The sequence below is a fragment of the Stigmatopora argus genome, chromosome 19 (assembly GCF_051989625.1).
Source record: "Stigmatopora argus isolate UIUO_Sarg chromosome 19, RoL_Sarg_1.0, whole genome shotgun sequence".
NCBI classification, from domain to species: domain Eukaryota; kingdom Metazoa; phylum Chordata; class Actinopteri; order Syngnathiformes; family Syngnathidae; genus Stigmatopora; species Stigmatopora argus.
The window spans coordinates 12892426-12916702 of NC_135405.1; the positions used below are offsets into that span (position 1 = coordinate 12892426).

General features: G+C 38.5%; 3 protein-coding genes across 6 annotated transcripts; 2 read left to right on the forward strand and 1 right to left on the reverse strand.

The window, feature by feature from the left end:
- Nucleotides 1-265: 265 nt before the first annotated feature.
- tmem18 (transmembrane protein 18) lies at nt 266-1720 on the forward strand. Of its 2 annotated transcripts, XR_013296723.1 has the most exons (6): nt 266-433; nt 566-683; nt 805-859; nt 928-1021; nt 1105-1317; nt 1570-1720. XR_013296723.1 is itself a non-coding variant. In XM_077586427.1 (5 exons), exons 1-5 carry the CDS (start codon nt 341-343, stop codon nt 1195-1197), a joined length of 453 nt encoding a protein of 150 aa, XP_077442553.1. In that variant the 5' UTR covers nt 266-340; the 3' UTR covers nt 1198-1537. The 2 variants fall into 2 exon arrangements, 1 of the variants encoding a protein (XP_077442553.1); XM_077586427.1 differs by lacking the exon at nt 1570-1720 and having other exon boundaries at nt 1105-1537.
- On the forward strand, nt 1583-12421 carry acp1 (acid phosphatase 1). 3 transcript variants are annotated; one of them, XM_077586423.1, is made up of 8 exons: nt 1583-1728; nt 4372-4473; nt 4934-5007; nt 5565-5678; nt 10097-10158; nt 10642-10747; nt 12000-12082; nt 12382-12421. In XM_077586423.1, exons 2-7 carry the CDS (start codon nt 4431-4433, stop codon nt 12075-12077), a joined length of 477 nt encoding a protein of 158 aa, XP_077442549.1. In that variant the 5' UTR covers nt 1583-1728; nt 4372-4430; the 3' UTR covers nt 12078-12082; nt 12382-12421. The 3 variants fall into 3 exon arrangements, with proteins under 3 accessions (XP_077442549.1, XP_077442551.1, XP_077442550.1); XM_077586425.1 differs by lacking the exon at nt 5565-5678 and adding an exon at nt 5716-5829; XM_077586424.1 differs by lacking the exon at nt 12382-12421 and having other exon boundaries at nt 12000-12227.
- Nucleotides 12422-15692: 3271 nt separating this feature from the next.
- On the reverse strand, nt 15693-18485 carry alkal2a (ALK and LTK ligand 2a). Its single transcript, XM_077587593.1, has 5 exons — nt 18186-18485; nt 17230-17573; nt 16054-16107; nt 15891-15971; nt 15693-15802 (listed from the first exon to the last, which is right to left on the reverse strand). The coding sequence occupies exons 2-5, from the start codon at nt 17534-17536 to the stop codon at nt 15738-15740; spliced, it is 507 nt and encodes a 168-aa protein (XP_077443719.1). The 5' UTR covers nt 17537-17573; nt 18186-18485; the 3' UTR covers nt 15693-15737.
- Nucleotides 18486-24277: the final 5792 nt, after the last annotated feature.

The following is a 24277-nucleotide window of genomic DNA, read 5'->3' on the forward strand; positions in this document are numbered from 1 at the left end:
TTCATCCTCATATCAAATCTAAAGTAAAACAAAAGGTGACAGCAAAATTTATCATCATGCCATTTAAAAAATAATAATAATAATTTCCAACTTAATCTTGGTTATATTCCATATTTGAGAACATGGATATACTACAGCTTTGTTCAATAGTACCGACGCAAAATGGCCGACATGATACAACGCCCGCCCCCATTTTCTCCTAGCGCGCATCAAACATCTATGTTTGTAACGTCACATTTATTTTGAGAACGTGTGCAAGCATAAGCGGAAGTACATAGAGCATGACGCGGATGTTGACATTCTCTTCGCTAGCTTACAACTATTTTTATTTATTGTAAATATGACATCCCAAAAACCCGTCAACATCAGTGCCGTGCCCATTGACGGCTTCAGTCATGTAAGAATTACATCAATTTGGACATTCCTCATGTCTGTAAGTAGTCTTTACCCACAAAGTAGCTAGACGTAGCTAGTAGTTAGCAAATTGCCGTCGTTTGAATGAATACACGGCGTTTGTTGACGTGTTCCCCCACTGATTTCACTCGTTTTGGGCTCTTTTTTTTAGGTCAAATGGTCGGAACCGTGGCTTATTTGCTGTGTTTCGCTACACATCATGTGTCTCTGCCTGACTTTGTTGACGTGCAAGTTTTACAGAGCCCAAATCTGCCACTTCCTGCTCATAAGTAAGGAAACAAACGCATTGATAATGCTTAATTGTGATACCTTCAAAATATCTAGCAATTCTGCTATACAACTAAAATATGAACCTATGTGAGCTAATCATTCTTTTATCCTTTCCCACAGTCGCCTTGGTTTACAGTGCCGAATATTTAAACGAGTTGGCAGCAATGAATTGGAGGTATGAGTGCAATAATAACTTGTTTACATTGTTTGACAAGCAATTCAATTCATTGAAATCTTTTGCAGGTCCTTCTCTGAGTTCCAGTACTTTGACTCCAAGGGCATGTTTATATCGTTGGTTTTCTCCCTCCCGTTGCTCTTCAACGCCGTCATTATTGTGGTGAGGAAATTAAAATGAGGCATTTAATAATGTTTTGAATGAGAAAAATGTCTCCAAGCCATTTTTTCTACCTGCCCATGCAGGCTGTTTGGGTCTACAAGACATTCTCCACCATGGCTGAGCTGAAGACGCTACAGCTCAAGCGGAAAGTGCGCCTAGCTAAAAAAACAGAATGATTCTTGTATGTTGCAGATTTCTATTTTTAAAAAAAAATAGCCGGTGGACAAACCACAGCCCAAAAACAAATACAACCTCAGAAGAACTATTATGAAAGTGGAACAGCGCCCTGCTCTGTAGTAAGTGGAAAAAAATGGTGCAAAAAGACCAGAAAATACTTTGTATTTAAACCCTTTCATATGTGAATTATTAAAGTGGGTTTGAAAAGTTTGTAGTAAAAGAACAGTCAGATTTGACTTCCAAATTCCTTTTCTACGTGTTACATGATTGATGTCATTTTCATTTTTTGACGTGGTTATAAATATATAAATGTATCCTTTATAAAAAGTCTTCGTGAAAGGGTTAAATGTGCTTTTTTTGCTATGATGCAGGATTTTTTTGTATGGCTGGTGCCACTTCCCACTTGGCAGAGCTGTGTTATACACCAGTTGTCCACTAGAGGGCGACGTGGACTAAAAGACGAAGCAAGCAATTTGACAAGAGGAGGAGGAGGAGCCTAAATTTGCCGTTTTGAATGACAAAATGGGAGCGTGAGTGATTTCACACTTAACTGTAGCCAACACTAACAAACAAATGTTGAAACACAGCTGATAAACTTCGGTAGGAACACCTGTATAATCAAATAAGGTTTTGTGGAGGGAAAAATGTTTTATTGTGAAGGAGGAGAGCTCAAATTGAATTTGGCCATCAGGGAAAACAGCTGGAAGTGTTTTTTATTTATTCCAAACAGGATTTTCTTTCTTTGGCAAAGATCTTCTTCAACCATTCTGGTCTTCATTCTTTTAGTCATGAAAGTATTGTTGGGACAACTTTTGTGAGGGTTTTTTGTTCCTATAAAAAATCCTGGAATTTAACATCGTTTAATTGATAGGAATCCAATTTCTTGAGAGCCATTAAAAAAGGGACAAAATAATTTGTTCATTCTAAAGTCAAATGCTAAATTGTAAACAGTAAAAACAACTAGCACCATTTTTTTAAAATAAATAATTTCACATTTCCCCTTTATTTAGAACTAAAATTGTCTCATTTTAAAACAAAAACTAATTTTGGGGATACATTTTATCAATGTTTTCATGTTGACAGGCTTATAATTTGATTCAGACGAGTTTTTTCCCCTGTTGTGTTCCTTTATCTAGAAAAAGGAATTAGGTAGATATTTATCACGCTACACAACACAATGTGAGAAGAAATTGAGGCCAACGCGAGGCCAGGATTTGGGATGGAGTGTCCTTGGACAACAATCAATACATTTTACTACCTAAAGTAGAAGGCAAATTGTGTTTTTTAGGCGATTCATCGAACTCTGACTTTACTCCGACCAGGTTTGATAGTGTTAAGTGAGTTTTGTGTTAACGTGTTGCTATGTTTCAATTTCAAACATTTTCTTAAAAGACTCGTACTTTAATTATATTTTAAATGACCCTAGTCGACTTAAAAAAAAAAAAAAAAAAAAAAAAAAACACTAACACGGTTTTCTATGGACAAGCCAAGATTTTTCCATTTAAAAAGTCGACACTGCCCGTTTTAAGTTAGTTTTGATTGTGTGTTTACAGCCAATCAGAATCAATCATTTTTCAAATGATCCTACATGGCACGGCGACTTATTTGCGAAAGAAAAGTGAGGCAAAGGTAAACACAAACAGGTCGAAGTAATTAAATTCTCGTCCCCGGAGCCGAATCCTCCGCCCGGTGACGAACATATTCGTCTCCGTGACGCGCTCGAAACAATTTGGTTTTCTCCGACTCATTTGCGGCAATTAAGTTGCGGGCGGAAGCGACTGGCTCAATTAAAGAAAAGACCTCGCAACGCCGAACGCCTTCATTAAGCACTCGTTATGCATACGCTCGCTAATTGCCGTCGACGAGGTCTCGTCGCACTCAATTAGTCTTAAAGTATCGGTGAAAAAACATTGTTTGCGCGATGACTTGTTTTTTTTTTTCTTAGGTTAGCGTCACCCACGTATGAATGGACATTTTTTCGTTTGGTAGGGTGATGAAAAGATTTATTGATTCAATGTTCCTTTATTTTGGAATAAATAATGGTATAACAGTGTTTTTGCATTTTGTAAACAGTATTCCCTCAAGGGATAAATAAAAAATGTTAAATTTTGCAAACTGATTGGACATCGAGCGCTTTAAATTAACGTTAATATGCAGAAGTTTAGAGTTGAAAGTTTTTTTTTTACTCTTTTCCACTCTTTAGTGAGCATAACAAGTCTACAGACTTCGACTGAAATATTTTTCTGTGTCCCATGAGACATTACTTTTTCAAATATTTGCACTCCATCGCTGTCACTGGCACCGAAGCAGCATCATTAACCATAAGGAAACAAAACCACGTGTATTTGATAACGTCAACTGCAAATTCTTTATTTACTGTGCTGACCACATTGGAATAATGACTGTATTGACGGAGATATATTTTAACAAAGAAAGCCTGTTTTCCGGCCAACGAGCGCCCTTAGTGGACTCCCATTGATTAAGATGACAGACAGATGATGTCTCAAGGGTTCAGCGACAATCTCAAAATCAAGTGCCTTATTGAGAACATGGATCCTTGAGGGTAACCACAATGTTGTTAAATCTCCCTTGTGTTGCCTACCAGGCAAAGGGGATTTTAACAAGGACGTCTTTTGTTTGTGAACAAGCCAAAAAGATAGTTTGCCTCGGAGACCTGCTGCACACCTCATTGTGGTCAACAACAAATGTTCCCCTGTGGATTTTGGGCTTGCTAAGTCATCCATACAAATGTGGGGGATGATTCACCATATCATCTCCTATTTTTTCATAATGAAATGTGAAATTAAGCCTTAATTATCAATGGGTGCTTATCTCTTATTTTTTCCACAATTATAAAATCGGAAACCAAGCCTTGGTTACATCAATGGGGGCTTATCTCTTGTTTTTTTCACGATAATTAATTGCGAAATCAAGCCTTAGTTGGAAAGAATCTAATATGTCTATATTTTAAAGAACCCGTATAAAACTATTGGTTTATTATTGCATTACCAGAATTGCCAGGTTAAATGAGCTGCAGCTTCACCATGGTACCTTTTTATTATTTTTGAAATAAATATATAGATGACGTAAATTAAATGCATGTATTCAAAAGTTGTATATAATAATATCAAACTTTTTTTTTCATCATCACATGCCCGTCTTTTTCTCGTCAGGCACAAGTTTGGCCACAGCATATTGACGTCAAACAGGACCCCTTTCGTGAACAGGCAAAATGGCCGCCTCTGGTTCCAAGTCTGTTCTGTTCGTCTGCCTGGGTAAGATAACCATTTTTAATTGAAACAAGAATTACAAATGTTTAATATCCACGCCTTTATATGACTTTATAAAAATAATTATACACCAGTTTTCCCCCCGGTAGATTTTACGCAGTTATGTCCATTTTGCCGACGAACTCTGATAGAACTTGTGTACTGCAGTCAGCTTCGGTGAAGATGGAAGAACTAGTAAAATCAGGAAAAACAATTCTTTAGTAACATTTTAACGCTATTGAAGGAAAAACATCCAGTTTGCTGTTCACCTCAAATAGTTGTGTTATGGAAACATTGTATTAAATTAATGGAATTGTGTGAATGATAGTCTCAGGTCATACGAGTAGCTAATGCTCATTCAGTCACGTATTATTGTTTTTTTGCCCTACAACTCGACAGGTATATAACATGAGGACCATAAAAAATATTTTCTGAGTATATACGATGTACATTTTTTCTTTTACAGGTAACATCTGCAGGTCACCCATTGCAGAGGCTGTTTTCAAGAAGATGGCTACCGATGCAGGTGTTGTTGACAAGGTACAAATAAATGTATCTATTTACACCTAGCAAATGTTCAGACGAGCTATAGCGAACTGCCGAAAATGTGATTAATAACCCACAAAAAAACAAGTACAAGAGCAACCTTTTTCTTAGTTAAACTACAGGGTTCACTTTTTATTTTGGAATAATACTAGCAGAGATGCCAAATGAAGCATTTAATTCAAAATGAGGCCCGCTTGTAATATAGACTAATCATTAAAAAATTGGTCTACATACGTGTCATATAGTATTGATAACTCTCAGGTTCCTATTGAAGTAATAAACATGAATTCATGTTTATAACTAACAACCCTTGAAAATATGCAAGTAATAATCCAAAAATACCCTTGTGTATTTTTTTGTAGTCCAATTTTTTTCCTGCCATTTGTGTTGATTTATCAGAGAGGGTTCACTTATTATTTTTGAAATAATACTAGCAGAGATGGAGGCTTGAGCATTTAATCCCAAATCAGGACACCTGTAATATAGTATTATATCATTTTAAGAATAGATTTCCAATCACGCATTTTGTTCTCCACGCTCTCGCCCCCAAGTGGCACATAGACAGCGCGGCCACGTCCACCTACGAGATAGGAAACCCGCCCGACCACCGCGGCCTAGACTGCATGAAGAGGCACGGCGTGCCCATGGCGCACGTGGCTCGGCAGGTACGTTCACCTTCCTTTGTCTTGTGATTTTTTGCAGTGGCTCATAGACAGCGCCGCCACGTCCGACTGGAATGTCGGCTGCCCGCCGGACGCCCGCGGGCTGGCTTGCCTAAAGGGCCGTGGCATTGAGGCCACTCATAGGGCCAGACAGGTATCGGGCACATTTTACAATCTCCAGATTGGTCACACTTGAAACCATAAACCTAAAAACCAAGACTGAGCTCATCTCCAATCTATAGATTTGAACTAAATGCGGAAAATGTCCATCCAATCAATGGCAGTCAATGAGGTAAAAAAAATGTTGACTCTCTAACTGAGTAGTTTATCACTAGCACACGTCCAAAACCGTTTGTAGCGAATTAATTTTCATTTGCTGCCACCCCTCCCATCTCCGACAGATTGGACGCCTTATGCCGTCAATGGCAGACAATGAGCCAAGCGTGGCTGAGCAAGCCTTAATTCTTATTGATTTACAGTCAAGTGAATTTGCAGTCATTTCTAATTAAAAGTAATAAAATAAAATGAATTATGTAGTTACCGCACAGCTATTGTTGATTTTCCAACTAATATTTTGACTGATATTGATCCATTTGAGGCCTTTTTTCCCCCCAGATTTATATAAAATGATAATTATGGTGAACAAAGAGCAACATTCTTCTGAGTCACCACCCAAATTAAAAAAAAAAAAAAATCCATGTTTTCCTCCATCACAGCTGACAAGTGGATTAAATCACATTTTATGACTTTTCAGCCAAAACAAGCTGTGGAAATATGTGGGATAATTGCATGTAATCATTAAAAAAAAAGAACAAATTTCCACTTGGAAATGTTTTGACACAAAGTCCAAACACGAACGCGTTGAAATGTGCCAAAGCACGCACATCACTTAACTAACCCTGATTAACCATGACTGCAAAGCAAGCGGCTCTCCTGCCACCCCATAACTGCGACGTCTTCTTATAAAGAAACATTACATACGTCTTTATCAAGATAATAAAATCAGTTTCCACCAATGCCGGCCATAATAGTCCCATCACCGAACCGATACCTCAGAAAATTCATATAATAATTGACACGAGTATCATTTTGTTCATTCATAGCGTAAAAAAAAAAATTGAACTCCCTTTTCCTTATAACTCAATTATTTTCACCTTTGTAGCCTTTAACTCATTCTCTGCCATTGACCTTTAAAAATGTAGAATCCGTTTCAACCAGGAAGGTTGCCATTGGCTGACCATGTTTCACCTGCAGCCAATAAGATTAAACCTAAAAACTAAACATGAATTTGTATCGATTTAAATTGACTTATTGACCGCACTGATAACAAACAACAAACAGCTCGATAAATGTCATTGGAAGCGAAAGAGTTGACTTTGCTATCCTTAAAATTCTGCACATTTTTCTAGAGAAGTTCAATCACAACATGTCAGATTCCATTTTTTTTTTTCTATTTAAGATACCGTGAATAACATCAGTTTGGAAAATTGGAACGGTGTCATTCATCTTAGCTGTATTCAATTTACTGTTCCCCTTATTTATGTTCTGACCATATAAAAAAAAATTGGTCACACTAAAATGGCGGAGCCAAACACGAGACGTCCATTGGCTTCGTTTTTCGAGTCCCGGCCGGGGGCGCTGGATCACATGGCAGCAGTCCGTAAATTTAGCATCTTTTTCTCTCCTCGGCATGTCCAATCTTGGGAGGAAAAAAAAGCTCCATTTATGGTATTTTCCATAGCAACTCCTGTGCTTTTACTCTGATTTTTCCCCCTCAATGGCACATGGCTTTCTCTCCTTTCTTCAGATTATCTTTTTCCGTTTTAATCTCCTCAAAGGCGTCCCCGTCCACGCAATAGGCTTTGACACCAAGCGCTCATTATAAGTCATTCCCCCCCTGCTTGTTTTTCCAGACTGTTGTAAAGTGGAAAAAACAAACATTTCATATTGAATTTGTCTTGTCTTTGACAAATTATTATTTAAAAAAACAAATAGTCTTTATATCCTTCTGGATTGGCTTTTGAAGAACTTGTATCTTATTTTAAGTAAAAGTATTGCATTTTTTCTGGATACACAACACATTCTTGGTATAACAGATTATTTTTGTTGCAGTTTGAATTAAAAATTAAAATTTGAATTTAAACGCAAACCCAAAATGATGAAGGAAAAATTGCTAGCATAAAAATTAAAGTTTATTTGGACTGACTTGAGGTCACTAAACCACAGGTATCAAACTTTAAAAGCCCAGGCGCCAAATCTAGCCCACATTATTTTATATTCTTTCTAAAATCAGATTGTCATAAAATTTCGGAATTAATCAAACATAATTTTCCCCTTTTTTAATACCTAATAACTTAAAAAATATTGACTCTTTTGTCCCCGATTTTTCACCAAAATATTTTTTTTCAAGACTAACATACTAATAGACATGCATATTTTTAATGTTGATAAAATAAAGCTAAGAACAGATTTGCTTTGGATTAATTGTTGATCAGCCCTGTTATGTTTTGAGGAAATTTCCCATCAATTGGTTATCATTGAGTCAATATTTGAGGAATGAGCTCAACTTTGGCGCCCAAACATTTATTTTTTGTTTTTGACAAATGACACCGGCCCCAGTCCAACCAAAACCACATCCATCTATGTAAATAGGAGCAAATGAATATCTGTTATTTTTTAATGCGTAACGGATACACAGATATCCGTCTTTCTCCCAAGCGACTTTACTTAAGCTAGAACGTTAACGCTATTTAATGACGATGCGGGCTAACGGGAACTCACGAACTGTTGACGTATTTGTGACATTGTTTTCGTCAAAGTTTTGACCGTCCACCTCTCCGCAAGGTAGCAAAAATATGGAATCCAGTCAGGAACGTTTGCTTTAAGCTGAAAAAAGTCCATTTTAACTTTTAATGCACGTCTATGGCCATCAACGGAGCCAACTTGATCGTCTACAATAATGTAATGACCATCAGACAGCAGTAGCTGGCAGTGTTTCATCATTTTGTCTGCTTTGGAGAAAGTTTTAGGGGGAGGGCTCAATCAAGGGTAAGCTACCTCACACTCTTGTTTTTATGGGATAAACGAAGGTCGCCTCGTGCTTGTGAGAATGTTGAGATGGTGAGAAAATATGGCAAAAGTAGTGTAAACAAAAAAATCAAATCGATCCCATGAGTTAGCAAATTAAATTGTTCTTCCTATTTGGCGTAATACTTCTACAATGACCTCTGCCCTGTGTGGTGTCCGTTTATCATTTAGAAATCCATCTCAGTGTCGGAGCGCATTTTTGGCTCCCGTTGATGTTTTCAACTGTGAAACAGCTGGCCGTGTCCGACCTAACAACCCATTTCCAGATTCTTCAAACCGATCGAACCCTTTTTTTTTGTTGTCTCTGGGAAGGGCAATCCTGCGGTTCCCGCTGTTTTGACGAGCAACCGCAATCTGTCCTTGGTCAAAGTCAGAGGCAGACACAAACAATTTCCTTTCCAGAAGGAATCCAGACTGCTATTGTGTTATTAGCAATATGCAAAAATCTCCAGACATCTGCCGAAAGAAACGGGGCACAACCCAAACACTCAATCATCGGCATGCTTTGTGGGTACTCTGGTTTCCTCGAAAATGGATTATGCTAGATTATGGGTGGATGGTACGTTTGTCGCACAGGGCAGGGAGTCCTTAAAGAATCTTTTACCACATGGCGTGGTGAATTGCTTTCATAGTGGAAATGTGGCCTCTGGAGATGGTTCAGATCTTTTTACAAAAATATTCAAAGCGAAACAAAATGGCTCTGCTTGAATTAATATACATTCTTTCAATAATGAGTGTCATGTTTATTGCCTAAGGGGCGACGTAGCGTATCACTCATGTGGTAAAACTAAGTGTATCGCAATTTATTTGCAATTCTAGTTACTTTTGGGGACATGAGAAATGGGTTTTTTTTGAGAAAACTCCTTCTTAAAAATCCACTTTTAATTTTCCAAGTGGATATCGATAGTTTGAAAATACTGAACCATTTCCCTTGAGCCTTTTAATGGTCTATTGTCTTATTTCCCTGGTCCTCAATCAAAGCAAACTAATTACATACAGACTTGCATTCATTCATCATGAAACTTTGATCAGTACCAAGTTTTTACTTCCAATTCAGATTTGCCTCTAAAATATTGAACCTTTAGTCATGTAACGGGAAATAGCTATAATTTACACGCGAACCCGTGTGTTGACGCGTTAAATATTTGTTGTCGTTGCCTGCGAACACATTCCTCCTATCATTCCAGATTGTGTCATCACTCATGCAACAAGTGCTTGTTATTCTGGACATTGGAGGGAAAAAAACTAAATGTTCAACTGGGCCAAAGAATTCAGTATTTGTCTCAACTGCTAACAAGCAAATATTACAATTTTTTTCCCCGTTTTTTTTCCAGGTGACCAGTGATGACTTCATGAACTTCGAATTTATTCTCTGCATGGACGAAAGCAATTTGAGGTATGTTGGCGCCGCGTTCCTTTTTTTGAGCTAGTCTGTCCGGCTAACCCACTCAACTTTTGCCACCCGTCGTAATTCCCAGCAACGACCAGCGATCACTAAAGTATAGGTGAATGCCTCCTTTTAATGAGCAATATCCTTCCTTAATCTCTTTGCAAAGGTCAACTTGAGGGGTATTTTTTCTCTACTTTGAACGTTTAGGGATCATTTTTGAGATCACATGGCCTAGGCAGATCTGATCCGTAAGAAGCTTAGCGAGTTCTTTAGATGCCACGTCTACCCTCCTCGGACATTTTTGTCCTTTCCCGACCCTTTCTTTCCCACGTATTTTGCTCGGTAAAATGTTAATCGAGGCAGACTTGAGAAAAGCAAAAGTTGTCACAAGCAAAACAATGTATTTTTTTTTTTCATTTTGATCTTAAGCATGTTCAGTCGTGCGCCTTTTTGTTCGCAGCTCGTTTAAAAAAAATGTTGTCATTCCAGGGATTTGAATCACAAAGGCAATTCCGTGAAGAATCACAAGGCAAGAATCGAACTGCTCGGGAAATACGACCCGCAGAAGAAACTCATCATCAAGGATCCTTATTACGTAAGTACAGTCGTGCCTCTACTCGCAAAATTAATTGGTTCCAGAACTTTTGGGGTAACTTCAAAAATGTGTAAGTAGAAGTGTACTTTATATGTAAATTGTCTCATTCGTTCCACGTTCCTCACACAACTACCAAACTAAACCCTTTAAAATTGGTCAGTGTCCCAATTTTGTATGAAGTATATGAGGAAACACAAAAATGAGAGAAAATTATAAGAAAATTATTTATTAAGCCCAGTACAACGTAGCCAGCGATGTTCTAAAGTGCGAATCAATGCAATATTTTCAAAATACAAAAACGGATAAGGAAATGCGTTTACTTTTTGGGAATTTCGTAACTTGGATCTTTTTTTCATATCTCGAGTCACTCATTTGCATATAGAAAAAAATTCGTAACCTGAATTTTTTGTACCTAAAGGCATATTTGTAAGTAGAGGTATGATTAGTCCAGTAATTGAAATGACTGGAAATGTGTGTATCCTGTGTTTGGAACAACAGAGAAACCCAGCTGAATATATCAAATACTAAGAAAAATGTTTTTTAAACTCTTTAGCACGTAAACGGAACAAACAATTAAAGGCATTTTAAAGCTTAGAAACTTGAATTTAGCTGGGATTAGCGTTTGAATCCCAAATGCGAAAAACCCAAAGCTGTTCGCAAGCCTTAAAATACACCAATATGATTGTCTAATGAAAATGTCAAGTGTAATTCTTTAACACGAGTTTGTCGTTACCACATCACCCGTATCCAATGACTTTAAAATAGTTGCCAATTTGAAGCGATCCCAAAAAAAGATTTGAGGTGTCTCGGATCAACCCAAAAAAAAAACTTTAAACAAAGCGAAGAAGAAAGCATAAATAGCTGGATGCTTTCCACTAATCCAATCATGGAAGCCCTTCCGTTTTCCAATTTCATGGCTTTATCTCACTCCAAAAACTTTTTTTTGTCCAAACCTTCTAACAACTGTGTTTGTGCGAAGCAATCTTGATTCATCACGGAAATAACTGGTTCCATTTCACAGTATTTTTTTTTTGAAATAACCGCAAAGGCTAAAAAGAACATTTTATTCCAGCGCCTAAGGAATATGAACTGGCATCCAATCGCTAATTTTTCTGAAATCGATTTTGCCGGCCAAGGCGAAATCCTCTTGCGAAAATTGCTCTTGATCTTTCAACACCTTCGTCTTATTATTTTCATAAACGTGAATAAAAAAAACCCTTCTCATTCCCATTTCCTCATTTTTTTCCCGCAGGGAAGCGACGAAGACTTCGAGAAGGTGTACGAACAGTGTCAACGATGCTGCAAGGCGTTCCTCGAGTCCAACTCGTAGCGTCGGTAAGGAATTCTTTGGCCCTGGTCTTCACAAAAAAACAAAAAAAACGCTACCGTCTTGAAAAACCGTACCGGAACGCGTCTGAGCTTTTGTGACTTGAAAAACAACAAGCTGTGTTGAAATAAAAAGATTGAAATGACAAAAAAATCATCTCGGTGCTTTAGTGACTGGGTAGGATGATGCGTTTTTGATAAATGTTGTCTGGGTTTTTTTCGGGGGGATTATATGGGGGAGTTAAGTGGTAGAACAGGGGGGACTATCACATATTCAAATTGCAACAGACTCCATTTTTCCTCCTTAGAGATGCCGTTTTAAAACGTGGAAACTTCACGGCGTACATGGTGAGTACCTTATGCTTTAATTCCTAATTAATGATGTTTTTGGTTAGCTACACAGTTTTGCTCCAGGATTTAAAGCCATTGACTAAAGGTCAACAAAGTTCATTCCAAGTATTTTCAAAACTCACACAAAGTGGTTTTCTAGGATTGACATTGAATTTATCAAATGGAAGAAAAGTTATTTTGATTTTAGTCTTCGGTTCTTTATTTATCAGCAGTTCGAAGGCCGCCATTTCTGCCGTAAAGGCGCTTCAATTTCGCCATTTCTAGTTGGAATTCAGTGAAAATTCAAATGCCTCGCTAAGATTTACAAATGCAACTCTCGTTAAAATATTGCAGGAAAGCTTTTCAACATTTTGTCTTGAAATAATTGGAAACATGTGGTTAACTATGTGGTGACAGTTCAAAAGCTCTCAATAGTCTCCGTCTCATCAATTTGGAATCAGATCGATCATAAATATGTTTTCAGAGAAAAAGGGGGAAAAAATGTATCATAGCACTTTCAAGCTCAGTGAAAAATGAGACTTATTTTTTTTTTTAAACCATTCAGTTCTGACCTAACTGTTTCCACATGGCAAGGCAATTTATTTCCAGTTAGATTAGAAGAATTCATCATTTTTCGGGCCCATTGACGCAGGTGGACGTCCAATCCATTCGACTTCCAGCAAGCTAGGAGTTAACCAAATTAGCATTAGCATCGTTTGGCAAATTTCGGGAGCGTGTGGTCTAAAACACATCTCAGCCATTACTATTTGATACTTTTAATATTCCATCCAAGATGTATTGAGCCATGATTAAATTAATGCTTAATCGCTTCTGGACGTGTCGTCGTTTGAGTTCTCTTTGTATGCGTTTATAGATATTTTTGGGTTGAAATAAAATGAGACTTGTCCCCCGGCCTACTGGATTAAGTTCTTCCAAGTGGTCCTTGGAAAGAGCGATGATTCATTAGAAAGGGTGTAGCCAAAGTTGAGAGAATCCAAGCGGTCAGGTCAGCTTCGTCATCAGGGCGTGCCGACATCGTTGGCGATAGCCGTGATTGATTGGAGTGATTTTTTAAAGGAAGACTAGTCAAAAGTTTGGCCCAGTTTATAGTTCAATAGCACGGGAAATTGGAGCATGTTCTGCCGTTTCACAACTTTGGATGAAAAACATTCTATTGGACAAAAACGGCCAATCCAAAAAATCACGTTTTGATTGAGAAGATGCCAAAAGACCCCAAATCAATCAAATCAATTAAATATTTTAAATTTACTGTAAAATAGCGCCGCCACCGTCGATGGCTGTAAAACTTGAGTAAAAATTTACTACCTCGCCGATTCTTTATTTGACGGAAAATGTTACACTTTTTTTTAGTATTTTGTTTGTTTTGTGTAGTTTTCAGTCCAGGTATTTTTACACGACTGTTTAGAACAATGTATTCTTTGAAAGCACATTATGTTCAAAATTAAAAACACGTTGCCAAATTCCAGTCACAAATCCACTTTCTCTTCAGATCAAACCGTTTTTAAAAAACTTTTTTGTACTAAAAAAGATTTATGGAGGGGGGGGGGAAATAATATTTATCACTAGCTCGAACTTGACAAATTATAGGCCTTACATTAGTGTAGTAGGTCAACATATTCGGGGCAAAACGGATATAAATACTGTGCTCAAATTTTACTTGAAGTATAAAGTAAGTTTCCTAAATGTTGGGAGGGAAAAACTTTTATAGTTTAAGCTCAATAAATGCACTTAAATGCTTTATAAAACATTGGTTTAAATATTTAATTACATTTTTGGTGTACTACTAGTAGCACGTTTTAAAAACAGCCTTCTCAACTATTCATACTTTTTAAAATAGTTATTAAATAGTGACAGCCATAAAACAAAAGCAGCACAAATATTTCCTTTTTAGTAGCAATCGTATAATTTATTTAAATATATTTCACATATCTACGTCGCTATATACCACTCGTACGTCAGATTTTTTTCGCCATTTTATTAAACTGCAAAAACGGGGGCAAATCTTTTCAAATATATAAATATAGACTTTGGCGGAAAGTTCTGCCGATTCCCGTCGTCCCGCAAACGTCTCGTTGAGAGTTCGTGTCCGGCGATCCGACGAACCGAGGCTCCTTTCATCTCGTCTTTGGAAGATTCGCAACATTTTTTTTTCAAAGCGGTCCAGGCCATGTAGCGGCATATCGTCCATATCGTCGCTGGGCTTCAGTAGAAGGACACTTGTTTTGCCCGAGTCCGTCAAATTGGACGTCTCGATTGTTTTTTAGACGGCTCCTCCGGTGTCCCAGGCACTTTTTTCCGACTTCCTTTGGAGTTTTGGATAGCAGGTTTTTCTTGAAAATGAAAACAAGAGTCGTCGTTAGCTTCGTTGAATATTTTGCGTTCACGGAACAGCCATTTTTGACTGTCATCGTTTATTTTTTCCTGTCGCTGACAGTGATATACGTCCAATCCATTTGTCCAATCATTGCTTACTTAATACTGCGAGCCAAATTATGCAGATATACACGTCCGATCCATTTGTCCAATCATTGCTTACTAATACTGCGAGCCAAATTGTGCAGATGTCGTGAGTACTACTGCCAGTTATTTTGTTTTGACTAATCACTGATTGTTTTTGGAAATCGTTGACTAATCGGCTTGTATGTCAATGGTTATGTAAATCGGGGATTAACATTTTTATTGTAAATATGTATTAAAACCAAGTCCTACGTGGAGAAAATGTGCCTCTAAAAAATTCTAACTAATGGATAACTGCTTTAAATGCCATAAAAAATCAGACCATGTTGAGGGGTTTCTGCCAAATAAATATAAATAAAGCTAATAAAGGTTAGGAGTGTTATGTTAACTGTAAGCCATTTATTAACTTTAAATGTAGTCTTGCAAAAAGCCTGCTGAAATAGTTATGAATAAACAATGCAGTACACTGGCTCGACCACAAGATGTCACCATTTCGCTTTACAAGTATCCCGTTAAAATCGATACGTTTTTTTTTAATTAATATTTTATTTTCTACCATTGTTTTTACCTTTTAGGGAAGCTATAAGGCAGCCTAATTAACCATTGTGGGAAAATATTACGTTTTTCTTCGTTCAGGACGTCTTTTAAAGTGAAAATATTTATAAAATCTTATTTCCCCTTTATTTAAAAAATGTCAAATGACCACGTCAAAACAAAGCGCAAATTTTACAATACGGAGGCTCTAAAAAAACGATTATGACTCTGAATCTTCCAAAACAAAGCAAACAAAACCCTCCAAAAATGTACTCACCATATAGTAGTTTTCACAGATGGCGTACGCGCAACTTGCGTACATTTAGGCGTCGTTGCACATGGGGCTTCCGGCGAGACGCGTCAGAAGCCTGGCACATCGTTTGAAATCTGCCCAAAAGAATAGAAAAGCACAAGTTGTCAGCCACCACTCGACCCCGCCATCCATCCACGGCCCAAAACGCCCACGAGCACTTACATTCAGGTATCGTGCAGTCTCGGGTGTGGTGGTACACGTGGTACACGTGCCGCCTGCACTTGGGGCTGAAGAAGAGCGGACCTACGAGGGGAAAAACATCTGTTTCCCATCCATTTTCCTGTATTTTAACAGTATTGTGACCCTGAAGGAAGGAAAGTCTTACCTGTGATATGTTTCAGGTATTTGTCTTTCCATCGGGGATCTCGCGGGGATCCGCCTGGCCAAGAAAACGAAAGCAGGCGTCACTTTAGCTCGTAAAATCCCATGCCATACGCTTAGGAATATCATCTTTTGGCTGCCATTTGTCACTGGCGCCACTCAAATAGACCGTAAAGGCAATTTGTAGCTTAAATGTTAGCAAATGTTAGTGTGAAATCTAACCGAATAGTTCTTCAATGTATGTTTTTGTTTTGTTTCGTATTTGGGGTTTTTTTCTTCGTCTGGTGACTCGGCATTCAGACGGGGTGACCGCATGACACTTTACAATAAGCGATAATCCTCGGAACTTTAAGCGCTAGCTCTGAATGGGCTTAGCGGCTAACTCGAACAATGGCGTCTGTGAGACGTCGATCTTTTTCACTCGATTAGTCTCTCGCTTTGGTCATTTCAAGCGTGCAAAGACTTTGTTGCTGACTTATGAAACATTTCCATAACGCCGTTCTTTAGCCGAGCGCTCTTGTGGCCTTTTTTTTTTGACACAATCGTGTTGCTACATTAGCCCAAATAGCTAGTGGCATTTTTTAGGGTTTCCAAAAACTATTTCCAAAATACAAAGCGACAATTTTAGCGACAAGCGCCGTTGTTTTCAACGTGAAATATCTCAATAGATGTCTTGTCCGTTTGAACTGGGTCGGATGGGCTTCACTGCCAACCCTCCCAGACCGAATGGATTGAACATCTAAAGCCGAAACTTGGAGGCGGGGTTTTTTAAATAAATTTTATTAGGCTTTGATTTTCGCATTATGGCTTATGTAACCCATTTTATGACGTTTGGAGAACCATAACAATAGTTGCCAATGTTTCAAAGGCCTTCAATTGATTTAGTGCAATATTACTTAGACAAATTAACATATTACTCTAAGGAAATGGATTGGACGTCTGTCGTCATCAATGGTAGCCCACCAAAATTAAGTGCATTTTAAAAACCTGATTATTTTTTGGGTGGCGGGGGTGTTTGTGTGCAATTCCAAGCTTCTGTTGCCTCCATCGATTTCTTCAAAAGTATCCCTCGGAGTCAAATTTTGGACACCCCAGTTTTCGTTAAGATTCGCACGACAATTTAGGAGTTTCGTCATCGAGCAGAAGGCGCAATTTGGAGATAAAGCTCAAGAAAACTCACTCGTCCTCCAGTGCTTTCTTTCCGCTTTGGATCGCCGTGAATTGCGCCGCTCGGCGTGAGTGGTCGCCGCGGCCGTCACGGGCCAGGCGCTGCTCCGCCGGCTCCAGGGGGCCACGGCTGCCGTCATGGTGGCCGTCCTCCCGGTGGTCCGGGCGTCGCGCATCAATTCCTCCACCCGCCTGGTGAGCTCGGATCGTCGCGTGGAAGGGCGGCCGGCGGCGATGGCCGTCGGCCCGGCGCCCACCAGTGCGCACGTGACCACCAGCAAGAGTCCCATGGCGGCGTGCGCGGGGCGCATGGCCCTCATGGCTCAATTAAGAAGAAGAAAAAGCTCGGATTTTCTGCTGCAAAACAAGAGAATGGAAGTCATGCAATTTGCCCTGACTAAATTTGATCCGTGACAATAAAATGCCTTTGGACAAAATTTGAAGATGAAATTGTGATAAGGACCAAGCTCATTTCAAGCCCATCAGAACATTGCAAAGTTACCTTCACACTTTTTGTCTTATTGGAAGTGAAAAGTCATTCTTGGATTTGTGACTGTTTTGGATGATTTCAAGTCCTGGTGTACTTTTGCCTGCAATTTGCCGCTTTTAAAACTTCAACTGGATTTTGTCAAATCAGCTTGGCATCATTTCAATCCTTTTGGAATTGATCAAAACTGCTAATACTTCTTTTGTGTACTATCAGCACCAACTGGTGTGGCTAGTACACTACCAGCATATGCTGGATTTAAAAATATATATATTTATTTTGCAGGGTTGGCAAAAATGCAATACTTTTGGCATCGCAAAAAACTCAAATGTTTAAAAAAAACTTTAAAACTTAAATGTAGAATTATTTTCCAAAGTCAATGATTTGCCTTTAAACTCACACTTGCCTGAAAAAAACAAACAAAAGTAAGCATGACGCACACTAAACTTAAGAATAAAACATTAAAAAAACCAAAAACCTACCTTTGTCGACTTTTTAAATCCTCTTGTGTAAATCCCTAAAAGTCCCTTTTGGAATGAAAGCAGCGCAAACAAGTTCCTCCGGGTGTCGCCGTTTTAAAAATCCAAGCGTGGCTTAAGGTCGGATCCTCCGGGGTTGCGAGTGCGCGGACCCGGCGCCGAGGTGCTCCATGTCCGCGGAGGTCTCCTACTTAGCTGCTGGATGGATGAGTGCAAAGATCCAAAGTCGTGCATCCATCCATCTAACCGAATTTGAACTTAGGCTGACTCACTCACAGTCCAAGCATCTTCCCTCCCCCTTTCTCTCCCTTCTTCCAATATATATACACGCGCGCATCTCACCCCTCAAGCACCCTCTCCCCACCCCATCCCACCCCACCCCACCCCTAATACTTCCACTGAAATCGCCGATCACTTCCGATGACCTCGTTGGGATCCATTAAGGTTGGGCGCGTGCGCAAAAGAGCTCTCCGAACTCGATCGGGCTTTCTTCTCGATTCCTCCACTTTTTCTTATTCGAGATGGATTTGAGGGCGAGATTGGTGCGCCCCCTTCTTTTATGAGGGTGTCTGGGTGGGGTGGGGGGGTTGAAACCCGAAACCCCCCTACGCTGACCCTCCTCCCAACTTTCTGCTCTAGTTAAAATCAAGGGTTTTCCTTTCAAAATAGTAAAAAAAAATTGGGTGCTGAAAGGAAAGCATGTCAAAATAGATTGGACGTCAATCGCTGTCAATGGCAGCCAGACTTTAAAAATATTATGATTTTTCTTCCATTTGATTGTTGACATTTGAACTTGATGTGAGTGCAGAAATTTAACTTGTGTGTCTCTTAATTCTATTACAATAACTTGTTTTTTTACTAACAGCTATCCACAGTTTTTTTTTTTAATTTTAAATAGTTCAGATTTTTTTATATATATAAACCCTTCTGGTATTTGAATTCATGAGAACCTCATATAATATATTTCACTTGATTTTTTTAAACCTTTTTCGTCCACCAAGCATGCTCAGAAATAGCAATGCGGTTATTTTGAAATTTCTAAATACCATGTTGTTCTTTATTTAAACGGAAGTTCTTTATCAATGAATCAATTACACAAATGATTGGTCACAGCCTCAATTCATTCCAACGCATTAAAATTTATTTTCATTCTGAACTAAAACAAAAAAAAACCGCATGTTGAGTAATGAACATGTGATCCGGTTTTTTTACACTTTCACTGTTAACTGTCCAATCAGGTTATATCAAAGATTAAAAATGTATAAATGTAGTTCAATCCGCTCCCAGTTAAAATGCATTGGACGTATATCTCTGTCAATAGCAGCAGCATATTTGATTTGCCTGCTTTTTTTCCTCCCTTTCCAATCAGATGTATTCTATTTTCGGGATTTCTCCAGCAGAGGGCGACATTACGCACATGTTTCCTCTTTTGGGGTGCAATTTTTTAGCGTTCTTTTTCACTTTATTACGGGTTTTTTCACGTTTTGTCATTTTTAAGTTGGAGGATTGTTGTCCTGTTTTCCATGCTTTTCCCTACTTTAGGGGGCTTTATTTAAATTTGGGGGGAATTGATTTCCTTCCTTCCTCATCCTCATCATCAGCATCCTCTTAAAAATGGCAGTTCTGACTCGGAATTTTTTTTTATTTTTCATCGTTGCCGTAAGATGATCCGAGCGTGCAATTACATGGTGAAATTTGATCGGGACGCGATATCTTGATTGAGAGCGATTGGCGCCGTTTATTTATTTTTTCCTGAGTCGAGGCGCCTTTATTTCTTTAGCGTGAAATTTGTGATTATTCCGGCTTCCCAGAAATACACAGCTGGACTTTTGTTTTCGTTGTATTTGAGGAAACTTTTCAAATATAATGTTTTCCTTCGGGTTGAATTGGATTCGAACTTAGATTGGAGCTATTTCTTAATTTGCAAGTTGCAAATAATTGTTTTTCCACTCGTATACGGTTTCACAATTAGATCTGAACTTAGATTGGATATTTATTAATTTGCAAGTTGCGGTTATTTAACTTTTTTATAACTATTTTAGATATATTTTGGGGGATGTGACAATTTTAGCCAGCTAGCATAATTGTTTTTTCCACTCGTATACGGTTTCACTTTAAAAATAGGGATCTTCATGCTATCCTTTTATAATGTCTAACAGTTATTATTATTTTTTACATTTAGAAGAGCTCTTTGACACCAATTTTTTTGGAAAATACTCCCTGCATCTCATTGTTATTCAGCGCCAAGCCTCGGTCAGACAAAATCGGAAGCCACGTCAAGCCAGCGCCGCTTTTGACTCTCCGCAAATTGCATTGAGCCCCCGTAAATTGTCTCGGGGACGGGGGACGGGATCCGGCGTGGGCCGGTCCTACCTCGCTAATTGTCGCCGCCGTCGGACATTCACGCGCATCCGTACTACAATACTATTACGCGACTCAAAAGCCCGTGACTCAGCGTTGGTTAGTCACCGATGGCACTTTCTCGAACGAACTGTCTAGGGCAGCGGATGAGGTCATCGTCATTGGACACGTGTGCTTTTAGGCAGCCATTTTGGGGCGGATTGCCGTGTAAACGTCTCATATTTATTGCCGTATTCTGTGTTTTTCAACCGTTTCTGCATTGCCGGACTAGACCTTTTGGCCAGGGGTGGAGCTAAGGGGGAGGGCGGGGGGCCCGGCCCCCCAAGTGTAGAGGGCGCTGATGTGCGGAGTTAGAAAATGATGATGCAGGGGGGTCAAAGGGGGCCGGATCTGGCCCATGAAAGTAGACTTCAGGTTTCATGCTATATTTCAAATGAATATTCTAAATTTATATGGAACATTTTTTTTGCAGAAAAATAATCCTTGTTTTTAAACAGAAAAGGCTAACTGAATATTTCTATTTACCCCTTTCATTTTTTACAGTGAATTAGAAAAAAAATATTGAAACATATTTACTGTCTTTTTTTTGACTTTTTTTTAAATGACGAAAAGCTCCAAAAAGAATCAGAAAATGATTTTTTAAAATAAAAAATGCTAACCGAATATTTCTAGTTACCCCTTTCATTTTTTACAGTGAATTAGAAAAAGAATATTGAAAAATATTTACTGTTTCCTTTTTTTTAAATGACAAAAAGCTCCAAAAAGAATCAGAAAATGAATTTTTAAAATAAAAAATGCTAACCGAATATTTCTAGTTACCCCTTTCATTTTTTACAGTGAATTTTGAAAAATCTTGTTACTGTCTTTTCTTTTGATAAATGACTAAAAACTCAAATAATGATTTATTGTTTATTTTTTATTTAGAAAAACCTGGAGCCTGTGACCGCATTCATTTCGAGACCACAACACAAGCAAAGAATCGGTAAGTCTGCCGTTTAATACTGTCCTAGTTTATTTTGTAAAACTCAAAATCCGGACAAAAAATGGACGTGCGCAATGGTTTGTTAAAGTAAATCATCTCACCGCAAAAGCGTATATTTAAAGCAGCCAATGAGCTAACAAAAAATAAATATATATACATCTTTTTTTACCCGATTTCCAGTCACATGACGCAATGTGGGGCATCTGCGATCCCCTCACTTTTCTCAAAATGATCATTTGGATGACGGCCAGTCGCCCACGTCTCAGTTTCCCCTCGCGGGCTCGCATGTGCTTGTCATTTGAAAAATCTGCAAGAGGCGTATACATACTAAACAATGAAAACTATTGAAGTCGTTTGCTTTAATAAGCACACGCTAATAAGGAGATGCTTATGAACCACGGGAAGATTTTTTTTTATTCCCACCGTGCCTAATCGGAGGTAATAATTTGTACTTTTTCGACTTGAAGGGAATGATTCATTTGACCGCTTCGATAACCACGAGTAACTCATTCACCGACGTTGACGTCTGATCTATTTGAACTAGTTTAGACTTTTTACGTTTTTTTTACCAAAATTATTTCATTTGACTGAAATCCTGTTAAATTTCATCACCACTTTCAAATAGTAGATTTTAAATGTGTGTCTTTTTTGGACCATTCAATATCACGCATTCACGTTTTTCTTTTTAACAAAAAATCTGTGTTTGCAGTTTTTTTTTACCCAAATAAGTCAAATGAAATTATTTTGGGTTTTTTTTTTTTTTTTTAAAGTCTAAACTAGTCCAAATAGATTGGAGTTTTTTTATAGTCTGTAAAATAAATGAAATAATTTTGGTATTTAAAAAAAAAAAGTAAACTAGTCCAAATAGATTGGAGTTTAGACTTAAAAAAAAAAAAAAAAAAACAGAATTATTTCATTTGACTGAAATCCTGTTAAATTTCATCACCACTTTCAAATAGTAGATTTTAAATATTTGTCTTTTTTGGACCATTCAATATCACGCATTCACATTTTTCTTTTTAACAAAAAATCTGTGTTTGCAGTTTTTTTTAATAACCCAAATATCTTTATTAATATTATTTTTTAAACGAAAACTTCCAATCGAACCAAAGTACCTTTTCACATCATTTATCCATCCGTGTCAATCAACACTTTTTACATGTTCGCATTTTTGCTATCTGTTAACGTAGCAGTTTTTCCGATAACTATAGCCTAAAAAAAACAACGTAACAGGCGTTCAGTGCTTAAAGAGAGAGGGTGAAAAAACATATAAAACTTAGTCTTCATCTAACTCTGTTAAAAAAAAAAGTGCGCCTCATAGCCCGTAAAATACGGCCATAGTAAATCAAAAGTGTTCATTTTTAGTCCTTTTTTAATCTTACAACATTCCAAAAATAGTTGTTTAAATAAAATCTCATTTTATACCAACTCATCCTGAAAATGTTTTTTTTTTAATCCCAACTTTGCGAAAAATGGTGCCAATTTTCCCGAGAAGATAAAAATAAAAACAGTGCTACTGGACATAAGCATATTCCGCTCCGTGTACTACATTACGTCCTCATTAGGACGGCGCCCTCTCGCTCGAAGAACCTTCCCAGGAAAAGGGCCTGGCCGGGAAGCCGCCTTCCCCAGAAAAGCCACTCAATAGTTGACTCGGGTTTCAGCTCTCTGGAATGCTTTCGCCATTACCATCTTGGTCCCCGCCGTCTAAAATCCTGGCAGCGAACCGTCCTTTCCTTTCACCGCCATTGACGTCCATTGCGTTTTCATTCGTGGGTATTTTTGAAAATCCACCCACATTTTCCAAACAAAAACATAACACATGTAAGTACGATGTTTTTACGCTGTCTATTTAATATTAGTTACACTTTAAAAACATTTTCTTTGTGGTATTATTTAAATCCCCAAAAATAGACACTGCCCTCTTGTGGCCAGCGAAATAATCCCCAATTGTAACTAGCCTTTTTCCCCCGCTCTCATTTCATAGTTGTGTCATTGTGATTTTACCGTATATTTTACCGACTTAATTCTTTTTAAAAGATGCTAAATATTTTCGACGACGTACTTGACACTTTTCCCAGCTTCGGGTTGCGACCGATCTTTTTTGGGGGAGCGAAATTTCCCATAAGATTTAACGACAGAACGTCAAGCTAGCCGCTAACGGCGTTGAAAAGTAGCCGCTCTCACACATGGCCGTCGTCTGAGTGTCCGGCGAGCAGACACATCCCTCAACGCCGTCCCGCCCTCCTTCACATAAGCGCCGTCACACCCACATTTTGTCTTTTTTGTTGTTGTTTTTTTCCCCTAGGCTTGAACTTCATTGGCGGCGAGCGTGACAAATAACAGGGCCCGCTCTTCTCTAAAGACATCCTTCAGATGAGAAGAGATAAAAACCAAGACGGACGAGGTGAGAGACGAGCGGCGGAACCGCGGGTGCCAAAACTCACCCAGGTTCATGCCAACTATTCTCCCTTTATTTTTTACCCGTCCAAAAGTCAACTTTACGAGCCCAGGCGTCCAATCCATTTGGACCGAGCCAACGTTCGGTCTTCCGTTTCAATTTCCTGGCGGCGACCTTTCGATCCGTCTTGCCCGGTTCAAATAGATTGGACGTCTATCGCCGTCAATGGCAGACAAACCACATCTGGCTTTCAAAATATAACCGATTGTTTTTACAAGATCACAGTTGAGGGCCCAAAAATGCGGCCGCCCATACGAGTCATAAAGTCGTCCGTTATCAGCGGCAAGGAGT